At 44.7% G+C, this 26850-nt stretch overlaps 1 protein-coding gene across 1 annotated transcript in view; it reads right to left on the bottom strand.

The window, feature by feature from the left end:
- The window catches only part of LOC124776599 (protein spaetzle 3), a 209158-nt gene that overhangs the window by 38070 nt on the left and 144238 nt on the right, over positions 1-26850 (bottom strand). The window contains exon 2 of the mRNA XM_047251667.1: positions 16189-16313. Within this exon, the coding sequence (XP_047107623.1) occupies positions 16189-16313 (125 nt within the window). The remainder of the gene's footprint in view (positions 1-16188; positions 16314-26850) is intronic.

Genomic DNA, 26850 nt, shown 5'->3' with positions numbered 1-26850 from the left:
ATTACTGCCAAGTATTATGTCACTATTTTGGTTGATCAGGTCCTTGCCATGGTACAATGTTTGTTCCCCAGTGGTGACGCTGTGTTCCAAGACGACAGGGCCCTGTTCACACAGTTCGCATCGTCCAGGACTGGTTTTCTGAGCACAAGGATGAACTACTGCACGTCGCATGCCAACCGCAGTCATAAGACCTCAGTTTATTGTGGTCTACTTTGGAGAGAAGGACGCGTGATCTCTATCGACCTCCATCATCGTTACCACTATTTTGCTGGAAGAATGGTAGACGATTCCGTTGAAAAACATACAAGACCTTTATTTACCCGTTCTGGGACGAGTGGAAACTGTTTTCAATACCAACGGGTTATCTGCACCTTTTTAGGGAGGGTAATGTGTTGTGTTTCCGGTGTTTCCTTATTTTTGTCAACCCTTTGTAGGTCCCACTGCTAGTAAAAGGGTTAAAACACAAAATTTTCTGAAGTCGATAACAAAATACAATTTGCATATTATAATGCTAGAATTTGTGTGGGGTTCATAGGAAGTGAACTTAAGGACCGAATCTTGAATTTTTGAGCAGTTAAGAATGTCTGAGGGTGTGCAATAACGCTGTAGAATAGCTGAGTGGGTCATGTACACCGAGCGAAAGGAAAAATTAGAGAATAGCCGGCAATTATATCGGAGCAGCAACATTTTTACATCAGCCTATAAGACGAGTAATAGAAATTCACTTGGCATGTTGGAAGTATATTGTGGTAGTTAATATAAATTACATTTAAGAGTTATGACTGGTCAATTAGAGGATCCTCTAAGTTAAATAAGAAGTACGACTCTCAATGGCAGTCACCAGAATCAGCAAATCAGAGAAACGTGAGTTCCCGCTTTCTAGAGCCAGGAGATACGCCGCGTTGGTCGTAGAGGGGAGCCGCAACTGAATCACCAGTGCTTAAAATTGTTTATGCAGTGACGCCGATGATTTTGTTAAAATGTTGCTAAACCGCATCGACGAGAGCAAAGAGATCATGGACAGTTAGAATAGAAATGTTTATGGTATGTGATTTTACTGACAGTTCGAATTTTTTATTTTGATGAAGTGAGATGTGCCTTTCTTATTCCACGAAGTAACTTCGAGTGTGATATTACTTGCAAATCGCATAGAAACAAAGTATGTGGCTATATTTGGCTGCGTGGTATTTCTGGCGCGCAGAATAACAAACAACAAACTGTACATCGAGTTAAATGAAGATTGTTTATGAGCTTTATCGGCTTTTAGTGACAGAATCTTGCAAGTTCGATGTAAGTACTGACTGTCACATGTGAGATTAAAGCTGAACTTTAAACAGAAAGTCTAAAAACAGTACACTAGAGCAACTGTTACTAAAGGTGATCCGTCTTGAGCTGACTGCAATCTAATTAAAACGATTTGCACCGGTGGCGTTTCGCTTTTACTTATAAAGCATCTTCCGTGGTTATTCTATAAATTGGATACATACGTTTGTATATTTTTGATTGTTTTGGGTTAAAAACATCGTTTTCTTTGCAGAGTTGGTCTGCAAGTTACTCACGGTGTTTCTTTACGTACTCTGCTCCTTCCCTCTTTGCTAACAGCGGTTGATGTCAAAAGGCTTCATTTCACATCTGCACTTGGCAGTTTTTGGCATTCTGCAGTTTTTCCTGCGCTGCACTATTTACAAAAAAATGGTTCTAATGGCTCTGAGCACTATGGGACTTAACAGCTGTGGTCATCAGTCCCCTAGAACTTAGAACTACTTAAACCTAACTAACCTAAGGACATCACACACATCCATGCCCGAGGCAGGATTCGAGCCTGCGACCGTAGCAGTCGCGCGGTTCCGGACTGCGCGCCTAGAACCGCGAGACCACCGCGGCCGGCCACTATTTACAGTTCACTTTCTTAAACTGTTTCCCATTCTGCACTGCCACAGTGTTTATGTCTGCTCGTTTGTTTTCGTTCACGTTGTAAGTGTTGCCAGGATGGCCACGCAAACAGACGTATTAATAGTACACTAGAGACTTGAAATTGCCATTAGAGTACAGATCTGGAAGCAGTTCTCTGATTTCGTTATTCAGAGAATATGCATAATATATTCTTTAAAGCTGTTATTTCAAGTAATTGTAGAGTAAACCCCAAAACGTGTAATGAACTTTAAGTCTAGGAAAACATACAATGCAGTCATAGAATGAGATTTTTCACTCTGCAGCGGAGTGTGCGCTGATATGAAACTTCCTGGTAGATTAAAACTGTGTGCCCGACCGAGACTCGAACTCGGGACCTTTGCCTTTCGTGGGCAAGTGCCCTACCATCTGAGCTACCGAAGCACGACTTACGCCCGGTCCTCGAGTCTCGGTCGGGCACACAGTTTTAATCTGCCAGGAAGTTTCATATCAGCGCACACTCCGCTGCAGAGTGAAAATCTCATTCTGGAAACATCCCCAAGGCTGTGGCTAAGCCATGTCTCCACAGTATCCTTTCTTTCAGGAGTGCTAGTTCTGCAGGTTCGCAGGAGAGCTTCTGTAAAGTTTGGAAGGTAGGAGACGAGATACTGGCAGAAGTAAAGCTGTGAGGACCGGGCGTGAGTCGTGCTTCGGTAGCTCAGATGGTAGAGCACTTGCTCGCGAAAGGCAAAGGTCCCGAGTTCGAGTCTCGGTCGGGCACACAGTTTTAATCTGCCAGGAAGTTTCAATGCAGTCATAGTTTGTCGCAGCTTTTCTTGCTTGAGTAACTTTGTATGTCGCCCTAGATCAGGCAGCGGAATCTGTGGAGCTTGTTGAGGTGAATGAAACCATCTCTTGCAGCATTACAGCCCCACTCGGGACGTAGAGACACTGAGCTCTCATTCGGTAGGATGGGGCCTAAAATACCCGTCCGATCATCCAGATTCCCATGGTTTATAATCGCTTACGGCAAACGCTAGAATGTTTTCTTTGAAAACTATATGTCCGATTTTCTTCCGTGGTCTAAGCTGGAGATTACTCCGTTTCTAATGGTTCTGATGTCGAAGAGACGTTAGACCCCAAATTTCCTTCCTTCGGGTCCTGTTGCGAAAATCCGGAGCTTGCTAACTGACAAGTGGTGTCAAGGGATGTCCACACTGTGCCTCTTTCCCCATGAGGAATTGCAGACGCATGAGAACGAAAGCGCATGCCCAAAAATTAGTAGAAACATCTCCGTATGTTATGCTGACTGTTCAAGCCGTACGCTGTGTATCCCCTTCTTTCGGCAGTTTGTGCTGCGTTTGTTGTGCTCAAAAGACGAAAGAAAAGGAAAGTACAAAGGCCACTACACATAAAAAAGTAATTAAGTAAGAGTTCTATACTGCGAGATATAAAAGGTGATAGCTACTTTTTTTTTTTTTTGCAAATTTCACTACAATCTCACAGCAAGATTTTGCTTTCTGCTTGGGATACTGAAATCCGCTATCTCTAGGCAAGATACTATTACGCTTAATGCAATTTCTGTAGATATAAAGTTGGCAGCTCTTCGTTACCAGGCAACCGGCGAGTCATGTACCTGTTTGATTTCTGTCGATCTTCAAAACAAAGTAGTTAAATGATTATTCCTGAAGCTGCGAAGAATTTAAAGGAAGCTATTCATGACTTTGCGAAAGTTAGTTGCTTTCATTACGTTATTTTATTTTCTAAAGATATTCTTTGCTTATAAAAATTTACTTTGATACTTCTCTCTCCACAATTTCAGATACGTCATAGACTCCTGAATTAATTGTACCGGAAGTCACGTTTTCACTTTTATGTTAGTTTCCACTATGTCTTTCATTTCCACATGTAATAGTGTTCTGAGGGTCTCCAAACGTGCCAACTTTTAGATCTGGGACTTTCCAACTTTTGTGTGGTCACGTCGCCAAAACATTTCTAATTGTTTATGTTTATTATTTGTTCACTTGCGCTTTTTATAAGTTGATACGATTCTCATTCCCTATTGTCTATGTGCTTCGTCCTCCTTCTTTCTGCAGTAGAATGTGGTGCATCAGGCACAACCATATCAGTTTTTTCAATGTCATTCTGTGCTTCACACTGTAGGAAAAGTAATGGTACGTTATTCGTCCAAAAATTAATTGATGTTAAAAAGTTACCGCATTACGTAGGAGTGATTTGCGTGGCGATGTTGTGCATTATTCAAGATGAAACTTTTCGTATCTCTTACAGTAAATTGAGCAGAGACTCTTGATCAAATGTTTGGTTCCCGTTCCCTCGCCCAGCCAACCTGATTTAGGTTTTCCGTGATTTCCCTAAATCGCCCCAGGCAAATGTCGGGATGGTTCCTTTGAAAGGGCACGGTCGACTTCCTTCCACGTCCTTCCCAAATCCTATGAGACCGATTACCTCGCAGTTTGGTCCCCCAAACAATCCAATCCAATTTGGTTCCCGTCAAGTGATGTCAATATTTGGCGTCCAGTTCTTTTAGTGGATCGCATCTCAAATTTTTGTTTACATAACTTTTCGAAAGGAGTTTCATAGGATATCTCTTTATCTACAGGTTCAAATGGCTCTGAGCACTGTGGGACTTAACTTCTGAGGTCATCAGTCCCTTAGAACTTAGAACTACTTAAACCTAACTAACCTAAGGGCATCACACATATCCATGCTCGCGGCAGGATTCGAACCTGGGACCGGAGCAGCAGCGCGGTTCTAGACTGTAGCGCCTAGAACCGCTCGGTCACTCCGGCTGGCTTCTTTATCTACAGCCTTCAATAAATTTCCAGTGTGCTGTCCTTTGTCTCGGACATCATTTCACAAATAGACGGTAAATCATCGAGTAGAACAGAAGTGATATCTGGCGTTCCGCAAGGTAGTGTCACAGGCCTTCTGCTGTTCCTGATTTATATAAATGATCTAGGTGATAATCTGCGCAGCCCCCTTAGATCGTTTGTAGATGACGCTGTAATTTACCGGCTAGTAAAATCATCAGACGATCAATTCCAATTACAAAATGATCTAGAGAGAATTTCCGTATAGTGCGAAAAGTGGCAATTGGCACTGCACAAAGAAAAGTGGGAAGTCCTCCACATGGGTACTAAAAGAAATCGGATAAATTTTGGGTATACGATAAATCGCACAAATGTAAGGGCTGTCAATTAGACTAAATACCTAGGAATTACAATTACGAGTAACTTAAATTGGAAAGACCACATAGATAATATTGTGGGGAAGGCGAAACAAAGACTGCGCTTTGTTGGCAGAACACTTAGAAGAGGCGACAAACCCACTAAAGAGACAGCCTACATTACACTTGTCCGTCCTCTGCTGGAATATTGCTGCGCGGTATGGGATCCTTACCAGGTAGGATTGACGGAGGACGTCGAAAAAGTGTAAAGAAGGGCGGCGAGATCTATTTACGAAATTTCAATCACCAACTTTCTCTTCCGAATGATGCCACGCGGGATTAGCCGAACGGTCTAAGGCGCTGCAGTCATGGACTGTGAGGCAGGTCCCGGCGGAGCTTCTAGTCCTCCCTCGGGCATGGGTGTGTGTGTGTGTGTGTGTGTTTGTCCTTAGGATAATTTAGGTTAATGATGACCTTAGCAGTTCAGTCCCATAAGATGTCACACACACACACACACACACACACACACACACACACACACAATACACACAACCACAGACACACAGTCTTCCGAATGCGTAAATATTTTGCTGACACCCACCTACGTAGGGAGAAATGATCATCATAATAAGAGAAATCAGAGCTCGAACGGAAAGATTTAGGTATTACTTTTTCCCACGCGCCATTCGAGAGTAGAATGGTAGAGAAAGCACTCCGTCTTCAGGCCACAAGTGGCCGATCGGGACCATCCGACCGCCGTGTCATCCTCAATGACGATGCGGATAGGAGTGGCGTGTGGTCAGCACACCGCTCTCCCGGTCGTTCTGATGGTTTTCTTTGACCGGAGCCGCTACTGTTCGGTCGAATAGCCCCTCAGTTGGCATCACGAGGCTGAGTGCACCCCGGGAATGGTTGAGAAGTAGTATGAAAATGGTTCGATGAACCCTCTGCCAGGCACTTGAGTGTGAATTGCAGAGTAAACATGTAGATTTAGTTGTAGATATACGATCGTCTGTTGGCACAAACACAGTACGTGTTGTGCTTTAGTGCATGCGTCTTATTTTCGCTGTTGATGATATGCAGCACCTGTGCAAAGTTGAATAAAAAAAGAAGAAAGCCTCCATCGGAAGCACATTAACGCGGAGCCTCGAGAGACGCCCGGCGTGGCTCTTGATAGTGTACGCGCTGGTTGGCCTTTCAGCCGGGCCCTGAACTGCTGGCGCGCTACCGAGAAAGTGGTCAGGGGCGCTCGTTACCGCATCTGGGCGTCTGCCGAGCTCGGGCGAGTGCTGCCAACGTCAGGCGGCCAGCGCTTTCCACTAAAAGTCTGACCGCGGTGCCACGATACGGGTCGCTACCTACGCGGGTCATTTCAAAAGTTCCATGTACTGTACGATTACTGAAGAAAGTAATTTATTATACAAAGTATCTTTCGAGGTCTTCAATATAATCTCTATTCTTGATTATGACAGCTTCCCAACGTTTTGGCAACTTCTGTATTCCGGACAGGACACCGTCGCTGTTGAGCTATCTACACTACTGGCCATTAAAATTTGCTACACCACGAAGGTGACGTGCTACAGACGCGAAATTTAACCTACAGGAAGAAGATGCTGTGATATGCAAATGATTAGCTTTTCAGAGCATCCACACAAGGGTGGCGCCGGTGAAGACACCTAAATCGTACTGACATGAGGAAAGTTTCCAATCGATTTCTCTTACACAAACAGCAATTGACCGGCGGTGCTTGGTGAAACTTGGTTGTGATGCCTCGTGTAAGGAGGAGAAATGCGTACCATCACGTTTCCGACTTTGATAAAGGTCGGATTGTAGCCTATCGCGATTGCGGTTTATCGTATCGCGACATTGCTGCTCGCGTTGGTCGAGATCCAATGACTGTTAGCAGAATATGGAATCGGTGAGTTCGGGAGGGTACCACGGAACGCCGTGCTGGGTCCCAACGGCCTCGTATCACTAGCAGTCTAGATGACAGGCATCTTATCCGCATGGCTGTAACGGATCGTGCAGCCACGTCTCGATCCCTGAGTCAACAGATGGGGACGTTTGCAAGACAACAACCATCTGCACGAACAGTTCGACGACGTTTGCAGCATCATGGACTATCATCTCAGAGACCGTGGCTGCGGTTACCCTTGACTCTGCATCACAGACAGGAGCGCCTGCGATGGTGTACTCAACGACGAACCTGGGCGCACAAATGGCAAAACGTCATTTTTTCGGATGAATCCAGGTTCTGTTTGCAGCATCATGATGGTCGCATCCGTGTTTGGCGGCATCGCGGTGAACGCACATTGGAAGCGTGTATTCGTCATAGCCATATTGGCGTATCACCCGGCGTGATGGTATGGGGTGCCATTGGTTACACGTCTCGGTCACCTCTTGTTCGCATTGACGGCACTTTCAACAGTGGACGTTACATTTCAGATGTGTTACGACCCGTGGCTCTACCCTTCATTCGATCCCTGCGAAACCCTACATTTCGGCAGGATAATGCACGACCGTATGTTGCAGGTCCTGTACGGGCCTTTCTGGATACAGAAAATGTTCGACTGCTGCCCTGGCCAGCACATTCTCCAGATTTCTCACCAATTGAAAACGTCTGGTCAATGATGGCCGAGCAACTGGCTCGTCACAATATGCCAGTCACTACTCTTGATGAACTGTGGTATCGTGTTGAAGTTGCATGGGCAGCTGTACCTGTACACGCCATCCAAGCTCTGTTAGATTCAATGCCCAGGCCAGTGGTGGTTGTTCTGGGTACTGATTTCTCAGGATCTATGCACCCAGATTGCGTGAAAATGAAATCACATGTCAGTTCTAGTATAATATATTTGTCCAATGAATACCCGTTTATCATTTGCATTTCTTCATGGTGTAGCAGTTTTAATGGTCAGTAGTGTACACTGGGATACATTTTTCGAACGATTGGATGCTTACTGGATCAATAATACACACTCCTAGTAGTACAATTCCAGTATATTTTCATACAATGACTGTAACGCTGGCCACTCTCTCTCTCTCTCTCTCTCTTTGTGTATAGGCTCTCTGGGGAATAATAGTTCTATGCGCTCGTAGCGGTAGAACACGCTACTACAGAAACTCTGCCACCTCCCCCCCCCCCCCCGTCCCCCCCCGTCCCCAAATAATCAGTACGGTCTCTTTCGGATACCCTCGGTACACTGAAGAAATTAATTGGACGTCCTGTTATGCTTGTTTGGGTACACACTCAAGATTCCTTTCGTTTCAGTTGCACATTCGCCGTCCAGTTCTGTTAGCCGCGAATATCTGTCCAGTGCAGTAAAAGGGGTTACGATAGCTCTCTCGGTTTACGTGCCGGAAGATTGGCGAGTCTTCTTCAGCCGCCCAGGAGCGACCGGAAATGCCGCAGGTAAATAGGCGTGACGCCACATCACGGCGAAGCGCTCGCCGCGGCGCTTCTCGCAGGAAAGCGAATTGGCTGTCGTCCTCGCTTATAAACTTGCTAATCCGCCGCGTGCTCAGTTTTCACGCTTACTAACTCTTCACGCCTTCACGCTCTCCACCCATGATCAAAATGCCGCTCTTCTTAGATTTAACGCTTACTTTTGCGCTTATCTCCTCACGATTTTAGTACATACGATGTGCTACCCACAATTTCCGAGAATCAAAAAACTTACCTTCAAAGCAGCCCACTCGCAGTTGTATGCAACGCTTCTATCGTTGGAAGTAGTGCTGGAAGTCTGCCGGCTGAATCGTATTCAAAATTAGCTGCGATTCCACTTGAATCTCTTCTATGGAGTCATAACGCCGCCCACTCAGCTTCAGTTTCATTTTTTGGCCGAGCAAGAAATCGTAAGGAACTAGGAGTATAGGCGGGGACTAGTTATGTTTTATTGCCAGCATTTGCTCGCAATGAGTGAGGTGTGTGCAGGTGCATTGTCGTGATGCAGCAACCAGCCTGTTCTCTCATATCACAGGCCATTTAACGTCTTCCTTTCCACCAGTCTCCCCAAATTATCGCAGTAGAACTTCCCTGTTACGTCTAACCACATCCCGAACTGTTGTTTGCAGTTCAGTGCACACCCGAACCTAATGGTCTCTTTGGTCAGAATTCAAAAGACGAAGAACGAACGTCACTGCATTTCGTCTCATGTTCAATTCATCAGCTAGATTGAAGTGCCGTGTCCTGTATGAAAGTCTAACAATTTCAGAAATATGGATTGTCCGCCTTTTGTTCTTGTGGATCACTTCACTCACTTTCGCGACTGTTTCACGAGTTGTTCTTGGCGACGGACGGCCGAGATCGAAGCGGTTTGCTGAAGGCATTTGCCGCCTTGCGGCTGGCCACCGTTTGCCATTTCATTACTTTGGAGAGGACACTGTAATGGTTCAGATGGCTCTGACCACTATGGGACTTAACATCTGAGGTCATCAGTCCCCTAGAACTTAGAACTACTTAAACCTAACTAACCTAAGGACATCACACACATCCATGCCTGGGGCAGGATTCGAACCTCCGACCGTAGCACTCGGCTCATGTCTGCGATTTGCTGTCATTAAAACATATCTCTCTATTAATTTTTACTTTTAATTCGAATTATGTCCTCTATCCACCGTGTGTGGCTTGCGTATTGAATCAGGGACGGAGAGACTTCGTCGCGCCACAGCCGTACCCCTCAGTGGTTCACAACCCCACAACAGGCCACAGCAGTCCACCCACCCCACCACCGCCCCACACCGAACGCAGGTTTATTGTGCTGTTCAGCCCCACCCCTCCCCTCCCCTCCCCCGGGAACGTCTCACACCAGACGAGTGTACCCCAAATGTTTGTGTGGTAGAGTAATTATGGTGTACACGTATGTGGAGACAATGCTTCTGCAGCAATCGCCGACATAGTGGAACTGAGGTGGAATAAGGGGAGCCAGCCCGCATTCGCCGAGACAGGTGGAAAACCGCCTAAAAAACCATCCACAGGCTGGCTGGCACACCGGACCTCGACACTAATCCGCCGGGAGGATTCGTGCCGGGGACCGGCACGCCTTCCCGCTCGGGAAACAGTGCGTTAGACCGTGCGGTTAGCCCGGCGGGCCTGTCAACATTCCCCGGCCCCATAATTAACCAGGGACGCCCTGCAAGCATGCTCAAAGTCGAAGCTTTCTAGATTCGGGACTGAATAGGAAGTTAATTTTAAATCCCAACAGCTTGTTAATGCTAAATCCTCTGTAACCTGACGAAAAGTGTTTTCAAACGGCCGTCTGCGATGTGGAGCTGCTGACAGTAACGGGAGTAGCCGCAAGGGGGAAAAGAAAATGTCTTGCTCTCGTAACAATTTGACTTCACTGACTTCATCTTCGAATAATCACCAAAATAAAGGCGGCCACAAAATGAAGTGACGAAATAAGAAAGAATTATGAGCAAGTTGATAACTATCAGAAAGAAATCTGGGATGAAGAGGTGTTTTTAACGAAGGTTGTCAAATTCAGGGGGTGCCAGGACATACAAAACACAAGAATCAAGATTATCTAGACAGAGGAAACGAAGAGGAATCTCAGCGAAGAAGTGAAGAGATTATGGTTAGTTAGTCAGTTAATTAGTTAATTAATCACATGTACCGTAGATCATTTGGACGATTCTGTTATCGAAATGGAAATGAGCGTTTCGCGTCCGGCCGCCTTGGTGCAGGTCTTATTACATTCGACGCCACATTGGGAGAACTGCGCGCCGGATGGGGATGAAATGATGATGAAGACAACACAACACCCAGTCTATGAGCGGAGAAAATCTCCGACCCAGCCGGGAATCGAACGTTGGCCCGTAGAACGTCAATCCGTCACGCTGACCACTCAGCTATCGGCGCGGACATTGTGGGTGCTATAAGATTACGTAACTCACAGATATATACACCTGGTATCGTCTTTTTGCTGAAGTACTGCATGCTGACTACTCAGCTATCGGGGCGGACTTTATCGAAATAATAACATTAATGAACGCATTATTATTTTAATCCTACTCATGCAACTACAGTTAAATACAAGGTTTTCTTTTTTTCTGGCGACCAGTTCGTCAATGCAATAAAGGATTTATCCAAAGTTAGATTTAAAACTTGGTTTGCTATATGTCGACGTTTTGTGTTATTGGGAAAATGATCAAAAGTATTTGCTGTTGCACACTGAACCCTTTTCTCAGCCACTGACAGATTTAATAATGGGTAATGAAGGTCATTTTTCTCTCTATTGGGGACATCACTGGTGTTCTCAAATTGTCATGGATTATTTATGACGAATTTAATTAGCGAATGTATTTATTGTGACGGCGCTGCTGAAATGTCTAGCTCCTTGAAGAGGTAGCTACATGACGTCCGTGGATGAATACCACGTATTATTCTAAGTGCTCTCTGCTGTGGAGTTAATACTTCCTTTTTAAGTGATGAGTTACCCCAGAAAATTATTCCACAAGACGTTATTGACTGGAAATTTGCAAAATATGTCAGGAGGTTGATTCGTTTGTTTCCAGGATTAGCAAATTATACCAAGAGCAAAAGCAGCTGAACTCAACTGGTCGAGAAGCTCAGTAACATGTTTCTTCCAGTTCAAGATTGCATCAGTATTTACACCCAAATATTAGAAGCATTCTATCATATTTACTGACTGTACAGAACTGAATAAACAGTATTGTTTTTTTTTTCTTTTAAAATTTAGGGAGAGTCTATTTCCTGAGAATTACTTCATATTTCATTGGAAAATATATTTACCATCTCTTCTGTTGCTCTCTCTCTAATTGGATTTATTGTAAGGACCGATTGAAAACTTCCCGTTCGATGGCAGTACAGACCAAAATCGGTATGCCAATCAGTCAATATCGCCTTGAACATTGATACAATCATTCCACCGACACAAGAGGTTGAACATACCTGCGTGGTAAAACAACGTGTTCTGCTGCGTGAAGAAGTCAGTAGCTGCTTGCTGCACATCCCCGTCCGACAAGAATCGTCGAGCTTTCAAGACCTTTTTTGAGGGACCGAAGGGGTGATAACCACTTGGGGAGAGATCAGGACTATTTACGGGTACTCGACTGCCTCCCACGTCTGTGTTAAGACATTTGCGATATGGGGACGTGCGTTATTATGAATCGGCGGCACCCCTTGTCGCAGTTTTCCTGGACGTTTCTACAACGGTTGTTTTCGACAGACATGCTGTTCCGTACAGATTCTTTATTCTCCGATAGATGTCTACCGAAGTTTTTCTTCGGCAGCCGAGAAAAGAGTAACAGCACGTTGGTCCTCTTTGGGTGCATTTGGTAATAACGTCGCCATAGTTCAAGTTTCCGCATCTCAGAAAGACAGGATTGCACACAAGTATCTTTCCTACATGTCGGCGCTTATACACTGGTCAGCCAGGATATTATGACCACCGACCTGCTATCGCTATAAACCCGTCCAGGCGATAGCACCGTCACCTGGCGAGGAATGACTGCTAATGAGACACATGCACGGTGCATGTAGTATCAGTGAGTGTGCTGTCCGGGTGTAGGATGTGAAAGGTGAGCGATCTATCTGAGTTTGACCAAGGGCAGACTGCGATAGCCTGGAGGCTCATCACGAGCATTCCGGAAACTGCACGGCTTGTCGAGCGCTCGAGGAGTGGTGCGTTCGGAGTGTCTTCAGTATGCGAAACCGAGGTGTAACAACGTCCAGATGTCGTGGGGTTGGGAGGCCACCCCACATTACGTATGTCAGACATTGTAGCCTGTGCAGACTGGTAAAGCAGGACAAGCGACGAACTGTGACGAACTAACATCAGACTTAAATGCTGGGCAGATTTCAAGTGTGTCTGAACCTTGCGCTGAACACTCCTGACGATGGACCTCCTCAGCCGAAGATCCATGAATGAACCAATGTTAACACCACGACATCGGCAACTATGACTGAAATGGGCAAGTGACCATCGACACTGCACGTTGGCACAGGTTGCATGGTCTGATGAATCCCGATACCTTCTTCATCATGCCGTTGAGAGGGCGTGAATCAGTCGTCTTCCTGGGACACCTTGTACTGTGGGACGGAGACATGCCAGCAGCGGCTCCATTGTGCTCTGGGTAACATTCACATGGGCATCCATGGGTCCAGTAGAGCTCGTACAAGCCATCATGAGGGCCTAAGAGTACCGTATACTGGTTGAAACCACGTACACCCCTTCATGAGATCATGCTTCCCGATGGCTGTAGGATTTTTCAACAAGTAACGTGCAGTGTTACAAGGCCAGGAGTGTGATGGAGTGGTTCGAGGAACACAGTGATAAGTTCCAGCTGATGTGCTGGACCACAAGTCGCCAGATCTGAACTCGATCGAACATCTGGAATGTGAATGAACGCGACGTCAGAGCTCATCGTCCCCTCCCTGGAGTTTATGGGAATTAGTCTGCAGCTTGTGGTCTTGCAGTAGCGTTCTCGCTTCCCATGTTTGGCATCCCGGTTTCGATTCCCGGCATGGTCAGGGATTTTTCCTGCCTTGAGATGACTGGGTGTTGTTGTGTCGTCTTCATCATCATCAGGCGCGGCTCGTGGTTTCTGTACTGGGGAAGGCTGTGGCATTTATCAATCGGAGCCAATATAGACCTCTGGTTACGTTACAGATTAGCCTGGCATAAACAACTAAGAATTCAGATGGAGGGGGGTGGGCAGATCACTCTCTACCCATAATTTTACGTACTGTATCTTCTATAATCAGGTATTAAATATCATTAGAAGCTAACTTCGAGTTAAAATCTTTGGTTAGTGTTTTTATACGTCATCATTACATTTTCTGACACTTTGCAGCAAATCATATGAAAAGACGCGTTTCGGAGAGGTCTTGAATGCGATGAATGTTAAGTTTGCAGCTGCTTAATATTTTTGGTGTTTTCAGTTCTAAATTTAAGGCGTTTATTGTAGTTTACCTCAAAAGCTCGAAGTTAAATGTTTTTCGCTGGGATTATGTTTTTTCACCTTTGCGTGAAAATTATTTAAGTCAGTGATATCAGTTTCAGTCCAGGCACTATCAGTACTATTTGTACGAAGACAGGTGAAACAGAAAAATGCATTTTTCACTTCACAACCACTCAGCTGCATCGTACATTGCTCTATTAAAACTGAGTTTGTATCCTCGCCTAGATTTGCACTGTTTCTGTTCTTGATTGATCGTTAGATCGGGTCTGGGTGCACCAAGTTATTTCACTTGCATCCTATGGCCGTGTTCCAAGTTTTTACCTATTAAATTGCACACTGAATTCATATTGCGCTGGTTGCACACTTGCGGTATGTCGCAGATATTCACAAGCAAGTAAAACTCACTAAAATCTTGCAAAATACACTCCGAAAAAGAAACTTGCTAATATCACACGATATCAACAAAACCAGTCAGCATCAGCAAGCAAGGAAAGTAAAGTCACGGGACAAATTTCGCGCGCTTTGTCCTCTAATCACTTATGAAACTCTCGCTAGATGACAGTACTGTTGTTACGGTTAGAGAGCCTGTAGTTACGGTAGTCTAGTGCACTCTGGCGGGATATTTGCAAACTTATTCTAAATGTGGATAAAATAGCCAATGGTAGAAACAAAACAACTATGTAAAACATTATCAAAACAATAATACTAAACGTCGATTAATGACGCATCCAAGCGTAGTAGAGATGTGCAGAGACAGAGATTGGATAGCGAAGTTTCGGCCACTCTGCATTCCTTCATTACATAGGTAGTGGAACGTGAAAAACGTGTGGTGGTTGGTATGACACCCTTAGGCTGCAAGCTCTGAGCCTTCGGGTCGCCCATAAAGAGCGGTACTATGTAGAAGCCACGCCCCCAAACCGCTGCTACATGCAGCTTACGGACGTTCCAAGGCGCAGCCTAAACAATACTAACCGTTCGGAAAACATCTATCGATACATACAGTTCCAACAACGTTGACCGTCGTTATTTTAATGGGAATGGGAAATGTGCGAAATTCGTCCTGATAATTTAAATTTTGTAATACGTTCTTGCGAAATTTACTTTAACATGTATTTTGGGGCGGCTCCGCCTCAGAGCCTTTAATTACGAGCCGCGCCTGATCATCATCATTCATCCCCATTACGGTCGGAGGAGGGCAATGGCAAACCACCTCCGCTAGCACCTTGCCTAGTACAGCGGTGCGGATCTCCCGCATCGTCCCCTATGCTCCTCGGAGTATGGGACCTCATCATCTTCAGTTGCCTTTTGTGTGCAGATGTGGTGCGAACTCCATCCAGCTACCTACCAAGGCCTCATTGCTTCCGTGCCACGATACGTCGCCACTGTCGTCCGTACCAAAGGTGGATGATGATGACAATGATGATGTTTGGTTTGTGGGGCGCTCAACTGTGCGGTTATCAGCGCGCGTACAAATTCCCAAACTTTGCTCAGTCCAATCTCGCCACTTTCACAAATGATGATGAAATGATGAGGACAACACAAACACCCAGTCATCTCGAGGCAGGTAAAAATCCCTGACCCCACCCGGAATCGAACCCGGGTTCCCGCGCTCGGGTAGCGCGCTGCTACCGCGAGACCACGAGCTACCGACACCAAATACCGCTTATTGGGTAGGTGGTCGTAATGTTTTGGCTGTTCAGTGTATACTCGTATCGGGCTCGCGCTTCGTTGCATACAAACTGCACCAACGCACTAGAACGGGAACTTCAGCATATCACTAGAATGAACAAAAAGGACAAATCTGGAAACATTCTTTCCTATCGTTCACAGTAGAGCAAAGTCGAAAAAAAAAGAAAAAAAGATCTGACTCGGCAGTACGCGGCCAGGTATAGTTCATTACTTTCCTTTATTGTTTTCTTATTTGTAGTCATTAGTCTTTTTTGTGTGGTGGCAAGTTTCTATGGAACCAAACTGCTGAGATCATCGGTCCCTAGGCTTACACACTGCTTAATTGAACTTAAACTAACTTACGCTAGGGACAACACACACACACTCATGCCCGAGGGAGGACTCGGACCTCCGACGAGGGGAGTCGCGCTAACCGTGGCAAGGCGCCCCAGACCACTCGGCGGTCGCTAGTCTTTAGGGATGGCTGTTGCTTCTGGGCAGACAGCGGGTTGCTTACTCACATGGGGTAGCTGTTGCCGGCTGTGGGACAGAAGAGCTGGTGGAAGCGCTTGATGCACGGAACGCCCCGGATGATCTCGCCACGAATCTCCAGACCCAGCGCCACGGACAGCGCCGTCCATAAGATCTGTAACACACAAGCAGGGAACACTCTGTCACGACGACAGCTTGCACCATGCCTCAGCTAGAGACATCACACTCTGACGCTTTCTTGTCGCTCTGTTTCAGTGAACAATGAAACAAAAATTTGTTGCTCGGAACCAGGTGAAAATCTTTTGACACGGTGGAACTACAGTAGGAGAAGGTTGGTTAGTATTGGACACGTAAACTTTTTCGAACTTATGATACATTTTAAGGTTGTGTGGGAGCATTCTTCGCACTAAGTAATTGTGTGATATGTTACTTAATAAAATTATAAAACTCGATGTCGTAGGAGTATACGTTTATTGATATTTTCTCATGCTTTCCATTTCGGCCGTTTAAATTTTTGGAGGGTTGTATCGTACATGATACTGTAACGGGTAAAAAGGTAAGTTTTGTTAGAAGAAAGTTTTAATTGTATTGTAAATAGTTACAGTGAGGTGACAAAAGTCATGGGGTAGTGATATCCACATATACAGACGGTGGCAGTATCGCGTACACAAGGGATAAAGGGGCAGCGCATTGTCGCAACTGCCATTTGTGATCAGGTGATTCATGCGAAACGGTCTCCAAGGTGATTATGGCCGCACGACGGGACTTAAAGACTTTGAACGCGAAATGGTAGTTGGTGCTGGAGACATGGGACATTCCATTTCGGAAATCGTTAAGGCTAAGAGTGTGCTGAGAATACCAAATTTGAGGCATTACCTCTCACCACGGCCAATGAAGTGGCCGAGAGCCTTCACTTAACAACCGAGAGCAGCGGCATTTTCATAGAGTTGTCAGTGCTAAGAGACAAGCAACACTACGAGAAATAACCGCAGAAATCAATGTGGGACGTACAATGAATATATGCGTTAGGACACTACGGCGAAATTTGGTGTTAAACGACTACGGTAGCAGGCGAATGAAGCGAGTGCCTTTGCTAACAGCACGACATTGCCTGTAGCGCCTCTCCTGGGCTGGGTTCCACCCTAGAAGAGTAGAGTATCGCGGCCTGGTCAGACGGTGAGTCGGAAAGTTGGTAAGAGCTGATGATAGGGTTCGAGTGTGACGCACATCCCACGAAGTCATGGACCCACGTTGTCAACAAGGCACTGTGCAAGCTAAGTGTCGCTCCGTAATGGTGCGGGTTGTGTTTACATGGAATGGACTGCGTCCTCTGGAAGTTCGGCCACTTGGAAACAATTTGTCGCCGTTCATAGACGTCATGTTCCCAAAGGACGATGGAATTTTTGTGAATGACAATGTGCTATACCATCAGGCCACATTTTTTGGAATTTGTTTGAAGGACATTGTGGACAATTCGAGAGAACGATATGGCCACCCAGGTCTCCTGAAACCCATCGAATATTTATGGTGCATAATCGAGAGGTCAGCTGGTGCAACAAAATCCTGCACCGGCAACACTTCCGCAATTATGGCCGGCTGTAGAGGTAGCATGACTCAATATTTCTGCAGCGGACTTCCAACGACTTGTTGAGTCTATGCCACTTGGAGCTGCTGCACTATTTCGGGAGAAGGGGGTCCGACAGGATATTAAGAGGTATCCGATGACTTTTGTCACCTTTGTGTATGAACTTAAACTTGTCCGTAAGTTTGTTAAAGAGTCTGTCAACTTGTCCTTTGCTGCATGCAACCTGATGGTAGCTACAACGTGTGTTTTCTACTGTCTGTTCGTAAAATCACCTTTCTCTCCCTAAATGGTTATCACCCCTTCAGTCCCTCAAAAAAGGTCTTGAAAGGTCGACGAATCATGTCGGACGGGGATATGCAGCAAGCAGTTACGTCTTTACACGCTTTCATTTTCGTCTTATTGAACCGATCCTTTATTTGCAGTTGCTATACAATTTTGTACATTTAATTTAAAACTCATCCCTACTCAAAGGCATAAGCTGGTCATCTAAATTTTTAACATGATCATGCAGTACTGTTTCCTGTTCATCACTGAACGTTCTCGGGAAAAAGTTGTTTCTTAAAACAGGTTTCGTGGCCGCATCTTTGTTTTCTCATAAACATATGACTAGATGCATTTCATGTAACTCAGTATTTCTCATGAACTTCCGTGATTTTCATTTCAAGAAGTCTGACTTCTACCACGGCTTCCGTATGGCCACCTCTTTTTTTTTCGTAAAGCTTTAAGTGTGTGACCTAATGCTCTTCTTGGACCTCAGTATCTCTCACTCGCTTCCCTGATTGTCATTTCAAGAAATCTGACTTTTACTGCTCCCTTCGTATTATTGGTTCAAATGGCTGTGAGCACTATGGACTTAGCATCTGTGGTCATCAGTCCCCTAGAACTTAGAACTACTTAAACCTAACTAACCTAAGAACACATCCATGCCCGAGGCAGGATTCCAACCTGCGACCGTAGCGGTCGCGTGGTTCCAGAACGAAGCACATAGAATCGCTAGGTCACCACGGCCGGCCCTTCTTATTATTCTCACACCATTTATGATCTGATTTCCCAGCTCAGGCTTTGAAGAAAAATATGTATAAAAAATCAAGTGTTCATGCTAATGTTTTGTCCGATACAACCCGAAATTGTTTTGTCCGATACAACCGGACGTATCGATGTTGTAGTTTAGCGTTTTAATTGTTATTAGTTGCGCTAGAAACTGTCATATCCAACAAACTGGAGGATATTATCAGCTGTGTGGAAAGGTACAATAAAAATGTAATAGTACTTATTTGCGAACGAAACACAAACCTCCGAAGTTACGTTCGTGCACCAATAAATCCACTATGAAAAGATAATTTGTTATTTTGACTCAAGTCGCGTGGGTGGTCATCTTCCTCCATAGTTCGTCTAGGACTGTCGATTATTTATCAGTATTTCGATATGTTCTCCAATAAATATCGATGTATATCGGCGGTCTTTTTCACCGATATGTCGATATAGAAATGGTAACATAGGGTGCCTATATTTTTATTTTATATTACTTTTTCTCACTTCTTGATAAATATTTGGAGCTGTTCTCTTGAAATTGTAGTAGAACATAATTTTACTTTCACGCTGTGAAGGAATTTTACTACTTTTTGAGCTTTCATCATGTCGAGTCTCTCTTTGACTGTGTAAAGCAGTATAGATGGCACAAGGAAGTACAATTGCCCTGGGGGGGGGGGGGGGGGTGGCGTGAAGAATAGCCCATCAGTAGCGTTAAGAAACAATTTTTAACGCAACTAGTGTGGTATCTCTTCACATCGGCATTCTTCAAAAATAGTTGCTAAAAATGATGAAAAAAAAACTCTAAATGACAACAACGCTCTTTGCGGTGGGCAGATACGTGCGAAGGGAAATGCTGACGTAATCGGCGCTCGGTGCTACCAACAGAAACTGCAACTTTTAACTTCACCACGCAATTTTGACACTACAACTGCTAGGTCGCTGGTGTTTGGAGAAATGGAAAAAACAGGGAAGCCGCCATGAAGCGTTCCAGACAAATCCGATATATGACGAAACCTAACGACGGACCCATCGGACACCTTTTATTTTGCCACTTAACCGGCAGTTATCATAATTAGCAAAGTGAACGTACAATGATTTCCTTTCAGTTCTTGCTCTAAGGGAGATAAACAGGCTGCTAGCTTGTTGATGTACAGAATATCTAGTAATAAATCATTATTTAAATATAAAACTCTAAATCTTGCGTTATATTTACCGCGTGCAGCCGATATTTGTTTTGCCTGTAGGTCGATATTTTTTGTGTCAATATATATAGATATGCCGATAATGTTTCTCGATATATCGTGGTCGATATGACGTTTTGTTTGAATATCAATATATCGGATTGCCATTGTTTTAGAAATATGAACAGTCCTAGTTCACACTTCAGTGGCGTGACAGTGCTGCTGCTAGAGCTAGTGTTTCGAAACAGCTCTTGATGAATACAATCTGCTGTCCCGTACTAACCAAACTTCCCCTAACTGTTACCACACTGTGCAAAGCGGTTATAGCACCACTTTTTCGAAACACCGCAATTCTCTCCCAATGCAACTTAAAAACTTGAAATAAAGCTCCTCTGTAATGGTGCAAAGGCGTAGCGCCCTGCGTCGTCACCCTCTGGTTCGATGACGCTTCAGACAGAAAGCTGCTGACACGTGCGGAAAAAAGGCCAGAGGACAGAAGTTCATGTGACATGAAAGGTGGGTTAGTGATGTCACTTTGGCACAAAATTTCACCACAATTCTGCCAAACGCCACCGTGGGTGTGTCACTCGGTGGAAAGGTCGTTGCACCCGCCCTCACCCACATCTCTCCTTTTCTTGAAATCACGCTGTTTTAGTATGGTTGGCTGAGGAAAAGAATTTCAGACACGCCACCGCTCAGATTCGATCAGTAGGTGGCATAAAGTGTTTTGTGGCGGTGTTCGTAGCGACAAGCAATTCGCTGTAGAAACGGCTTACGAAGTCACCGCCACACTTTTAATAGCGGGCCGACCGGTCCGCTGGGACAGTGAACAGAAGGATGAAAACCCAAACACTCTGATTAGATAAAAGTCGGTACTTATCTTTATTAACAAAGATACAGAACACAGTAGTGAACGCCGTGTCTACAGAGATCTGTCTAGTTCGAGTCGGAGCGGCTAGGTCAGCGTCGGCTGACGACAAACAACAACTCTGCTGCGATGAACACACAACTGACTAGCAAGTACACAATTCGGTTGCGAGTATCCAACTGAGCGGCGAATACAGAACTGTCCTAGCGCTCGCGACTCCAGCGCTTAAGAAGCCAGAAGCCAGCGGTGGCGCGCGCAGACTTGCGGCGATTTCCTGTATCGCTGGCGCTGCTTATGCGGACGGCGTCCGGACTTTGATGCTGCCAACCTTTTGGCAGCGGGCTCGGGTGGCATTACTGGCTAGGATATAACAAAGTGAGCCCGTAAAACCACCCGTTTCCTTGCTGATTTAGGTCGCCGCACATTTCGCGGTCGAAACCACGCTTCCGAGTGAGATGATGTAATGGGACATCGTCCTCTAGCATTACGTTTCCTCAACAGTAATTGTCGAAACCGGTATTACTATTAGAATTTTGGACGGGTCAATATTATTTCAGCAGCTTTTCTGAAAACTTTCATATAATTTTATTCACATTGAGTTATATTTCAAGACAAAATTTATAAAATGTTTTAGTCTAGATGTTATAATCGATAAGTACTGAATGTACAGATAAAATTATTTTTTTAGAAACATTTGAAATTACGAACTATTAGCAGACTTAAAATTTCTATTATTCAAAAAAAAAAAAAAAAATGGCTCTGAGCACTATGGGACTTAACATCTATGGTCATCAGTCCCCTAGAACTTAGAACTACTTAAACCTAACTAACCTAAAGACATCACACAACACCCAGCCATCACGAGGCAGAGAAAATCCCTGACCCCGCCGGGAATCGAACCCGGGAACCCGTGCGTGGGAAGCGAGAACGCTACCGCACGACCACGAGCTGCGGGCTTCTATTATTAATGACGCAATGCTGCACTGGTCACTATGTTTATTTCTGGATTTATTTATGAAATAATAGTCGAAAGTAATAATATAACAGAAACTAGTAGAAGTTCATTAAGAAAAAATGCAAACCCTTCGGAATCAAGTTATTTCCGCAGAGCGTGGGAGTTGTAAGCATGCCTCTGATACCATCGGACGTATTTCTGTGCGAACAATGTAATTTCGGCTTTGTTAACGTGAAAAATCAGAAGACTGTATGATATACTAAAATGTGACAAAATGTATTTACGTAAAAACAAAAATTCTGCAGCAACAATATTCAAATTTATTTACTTAAATTTAACCGCGAGGACGTAAAATGTGAGAATTTCAGCTTCAAGAATCACACCCCTAGACAAGAAGAACTGGAGCCAGCTCAGCATGACAAGCTAAGTAAAATAGAAAGTTTATTGAAATTTCTCTCCTCTAAAATTTTTCGTAAAAGACCTGGATCATTGTGGACAATAGCTGCAAGTTGGAAGGAGGGGGAGATTAGAAGTGCGGGCGTCGTCCGGGATTTATGAGCAGCCGGACGACGTCCTAGACAACGTTTGCGACTGCGGACGTTTCAACCGCTCTATAAGGGCATTGCGGGCTGCATCCCCATTGAATGTGATTGCACCCCTTTGGAGAGTAGCGTGACCGCAATCTTTTCTCTCGTGTATAGGTTGAAACCACTAGGGACCGACCGAAATCATTCGACGAAATGTGAATCATAAAAAGCGTGTGATGGAAACTCACAAGGGAACCTCCCCATCGCACCCCCCTCAGATTTAGTTATAAGTTGGCACAGTGGATAGGCCTTGAAAAACTGAACACAGATCAATCGAGAAAACAGGAAGAAGTTGTGTGGAACTATGAAAAAAAAAAGCAAAATATACAAACTGATTAGTCCATGCGCATGATAGGCAACATCAAGGAGAGTGTAAATTCAGGAGCACCGTGGTCCCGCGGTTAGCGTGAGCAGCTGCGGAACGAGAGGTCCTCGGTTCAAATATTCCCTCGAGTGAAAAGTTCATTTTCGCAAAGTTATGATCTGTCCGTTCGTTCATTGACGTCGCTGTTCACTGTAAGAAGTTTAGTGTCTGTGTTTTGCGGCCGCACCGAAAAACCGTGCCATTAGTAGACGAAAGGACGTGCCTCTCCAGTGGGAACCTTGTTATTGAAGTCGCGAGCTATATTTGCTGGATTCATATTGCCCACGGAATACATCTCACGTATTTAATGCACTCTCGTCCAAAGTAGCGAATAGTCAACTGCCATCCAGGGAGCCTCGTTAGCAGGAATACTCTCTCTTCCGTGCGCTGTAGTCGACTGACGTCGTGTGTTTCGATGTTTGTTTAGGTGTAGCGTCCCCATACTACGGCGCAGTTGCATCGCATCGGACGGACGGACGGACAGATGATAATTGTCTGAAAATAAAAAAATTAAACTTTTCAAGATAATAATTGTCTAAAAATAAAAAAAAATTAAACTTTTCACTCGAGGGAAGACTTGAACCAAGAACCTCTCGTTCCGCAGCTGCTCACGCTAACCACGGAACCACGGCGCTCCTCAGCTTACTCTCTCCTTGATGTTGCCTATCTTGCACATGGACTACTCATTTTGTATATTTTGCTTATTTTTTTCATAGTTCCACACAACTTCTTCCTATTTTCTCGATTGATGTGTGTTCAGTTCTTCAAGGCCTATCCACTGTGCCAACTTATAACTAAATCTGAGGGGGGTGCGGTGGGGAGGTTCCCTTGTCAGCTGGAAGCGGGAAAAATTACAAACTGGGGATCCACGTTGCAAGTGAACATGTGGGGTGCCTCAGCAGATCAGCCCCGGCAAGTTGTCGGTGCCGATGGCTCGGCGGATACCGGTGCACAGTTGTAGCAGAATCAAATGGTCGGTGGGCAGCCCGAGGCGGCCTTTCGCAAGCGCCGTGTTGTGGCCGGCGAGGCGCGCTGGCAGAATCGGCTGTGAGGTCCCGCGGGTCGTCCGGCAACGAGTGAAAGGCGAGCCTCGGCTGCCACTTGCAACACCTGGGGTTACGCTGCGGGCGCTCCACAACGCACCGCCAGGCCTGCCTCGTTAATGGCCCGCCCTTCCCACTGTCTGCTCCTCAGCGTCCGCTAATAGCTGTCCGTGGCTTCAGGGAGGCAGGCGCAGCACTGGCGACACAGGCCGACACTAAACTTCCAGCAGCAGCAGGCACCAAAAAACCAAATTTGACCTATTTTGCTTATACCGTGCAATGGCAAGAATATATGATTAATGTAGTGTATTGGAAACCTGAATAAAATCAACCTTGTAAGAGGTCCACGACTAAGGAATTTATTGCTAGCGCACTAGAGCAGACGTAGCTTCGATGGATTGCTCACCCGCTGACTGCGATATGTAAGCTGCAATAGAATCGCAGACCAGAGAGCAGTGTCGGCAGGAATAGGAGTAGTAGCTCGCAGTCGGGTGGTTGGGCTGGTCGTGGAGAGCGATGGCGGTGCCTGAGCGATGTAGTATAAGGTAAAAACAGCCGCGCGCATATGTAATTTGTAACAACTGTTTTTGTACTATTGTTATATCAAGTCCCATGTAAATGTTTTTAAAAATCTTTTAGTAATGTTGTTGTTGTGGTCTTCAGTCCAGAGACTGTTTTGATGCAGCTCTCCATGCTACTCTATCCTGTGCCAGCTTCTTCATCTCCCAGTACCTACTGCAACCTACATCCTTCTGAATCTGCTTAGTGTATTCATCTCTAGGTCTCCCTCAACGATTTTTACCCTCCAGGCTGCCCTCCAATACTAAATTGGTGATTCCTTGATGCCTCAGAATATGCCCTACCAACCGATCCCTTCTTCTAGTCAAGTTGCCCCACAAATTTCTCTTCTCTCCAATTCTATTCAATACCTCCTCATACGTTATGTGATCCACCCATCTAATCTTCAGTGTTCTTCTGTAGCATCAGATTTCGAAACCTTCTATTCTCTTCTTGTCTGAACTATTTATCGTCCGCGTTTCACTTCCATACATGGCTACACTCCATAGAAATACTTTCAGAAACGACTTCCTGACATTTAAATCCAAACTCGATGTTAACAAATTTATCTTCTTCAGAAACGCTTTCCTTGCCATTGCCAGTCTACATTTTATATCCTCTCTACTTCGACCATCATCAGTTATTTTGATCCCCAAATAGGAAAACTCCTTTACTACTTTAAGTGTCTCATTTCCTAATCTAATTCCGGCAGCATCACCCGATTTAATTCGACTACATTCCATTATCCTCGTTTTGCTTTTGTTGATGTTCATCTTATATCGTGCTTTGTTATAAAGATAACTTTTAACAATCATTCATCTGAATTTAAAGATTTTACAAATTTCTCCTATGCATGGTCACCCCGATTATTGTAAAGAAAAATCAGTTGTTTCATTTTATACATGAGAAATGTAAAATTTTTCTTAATAAATGAATTTCTACTAATTTCTGGCATAGTATTAATTTCGATTATTATTCCATAAATAAATCCAGAAAAAAACATAGTAACCAGCGCAATATTGCGTAATTAATAATAGAAATTTCAAGTGTGCCAATAGTGTATGATTAATGTAGGTGCGAAATTTAGAACATACGTGGGGCGTTCAATAAGTAATGCTACACATTTTTTTTTCTGAAAGTAGGTTGTAACCTCCCAACAGATTTAATAAATATAACATTCACATTTAGTGTAACCTCCCAACAGTTTATTCCATAACCTTGCAATAAATGGGGTCACTAATCTCACAATAAAAATGTGACTCATATACAACCTTTCAGTAATTAAGTGACTGTGAACCTAAACTGGTAAATCTGGACGTCAGCGATGCTGCGTCATGGCCCTCAAAAGTCATTCTGAGTAAACTGAAAATTCTTGCCTCAGTTAAGTCGGCAGATAACGCGCATATATCTGCTGCTATAAGAAATTTTTCTGGCACAGCCCAGTACAATGATGGCTGCTAGATTTCCCACGTAAAAAAAGAAACAACTGATTTTTCTTTACGGTAATCGGGATGACCATGGGTAGGAGAAATTAGTAAAATCTTTAAATTCAGATGAATGATTGTCAAAAGTTATCTTTATAAGAAAGATTTTTAAAAACATTTATATGGCACTTGATATAACAATAATACAAAATGAGTTGTTACAAATTACATACGCGCGCCTGCTTTTACCTTATACTACATCGCTTAGGCACCGCCATCGCTCTCCACGACCAGCCCAACTGCCTGACCGCGAGCTACTACCACCAATGCTGCCGACACTGCTCTCTGGTCTGCGATTCTATTGTAGCTTACATATCGCAGGCAGCGCGTGAGCAATCCATCGAAGCTACATCTGCTCTAGTGCGCTACAAATAAATTCCTTAGTCATGGACCTCTTACAGAGTTGATTTTATTCAGGTATCCAATACATTATATTATTCCCCACTCTTTTGGCTACAAAACCCTATTTTTAAACATAATCTGCTTTCAGTGCGGCTGCCTTACGCCACATCGTTGGGAGCGACTGCATGCCTGCATGGCACCACTCTACTGATCGACTTCGGAGCCAACTTCTTGCTGCATCAATAACCTCCACATCATCCACGTACTGCTTCCCGCAAACTGCATCCTTCATTGGGCCAAACAGATGGAAGTCGGAAGGTGAGAGTTCTACATCTACATCTTCATCTACATCCATACTCCGCAAGCCACCTGACGGTGGGTGGCGGAGGGTACTTTGACTACCTCTATCGGTTCTCCCTTCTGTTCCAGTCTCGTATTGTTCGTGGAAATAAAGATTGTCGGTATGCCACTGTGTGGACTCTAATCTCTCTGATTTTATCCTCATGGTCTCTTCGCGAGATATACGTAGGAGGGAGCAATATACTGCTTGACTCCTCGGTGAAGGTATGTTCTCGAAACTTCAACAAAAGCCCGTATCGAGCTACTGAGCGTCTCTCTTGCAGAGTCTTCCACTGGAGTCTATCATCTCCGTAACGCTTTCGCGATTAGTAAATGGTCCTGTAACGAAGTGC

The sequence above is a fragment of the Schistocerca piceifrons genome, chromosome 2 (genome assembly GCF_021461385.2).
Source record: "Schistocerca piceifrons isolate TAMUIC-IGC-003096 chromosome 2, iqSchPice1.1, whole genome shotgun sequence".
Classification (NCBI taxonomy): Eukaryota; Metazoa; Arthropoda; class Insecta; order Orthoptera; family Acrididae; genus Schistocerca; species Schistocerca piceifrons.
This window is presented reverse-complemented; position numbering and strand designations above follow the sequence as displayed.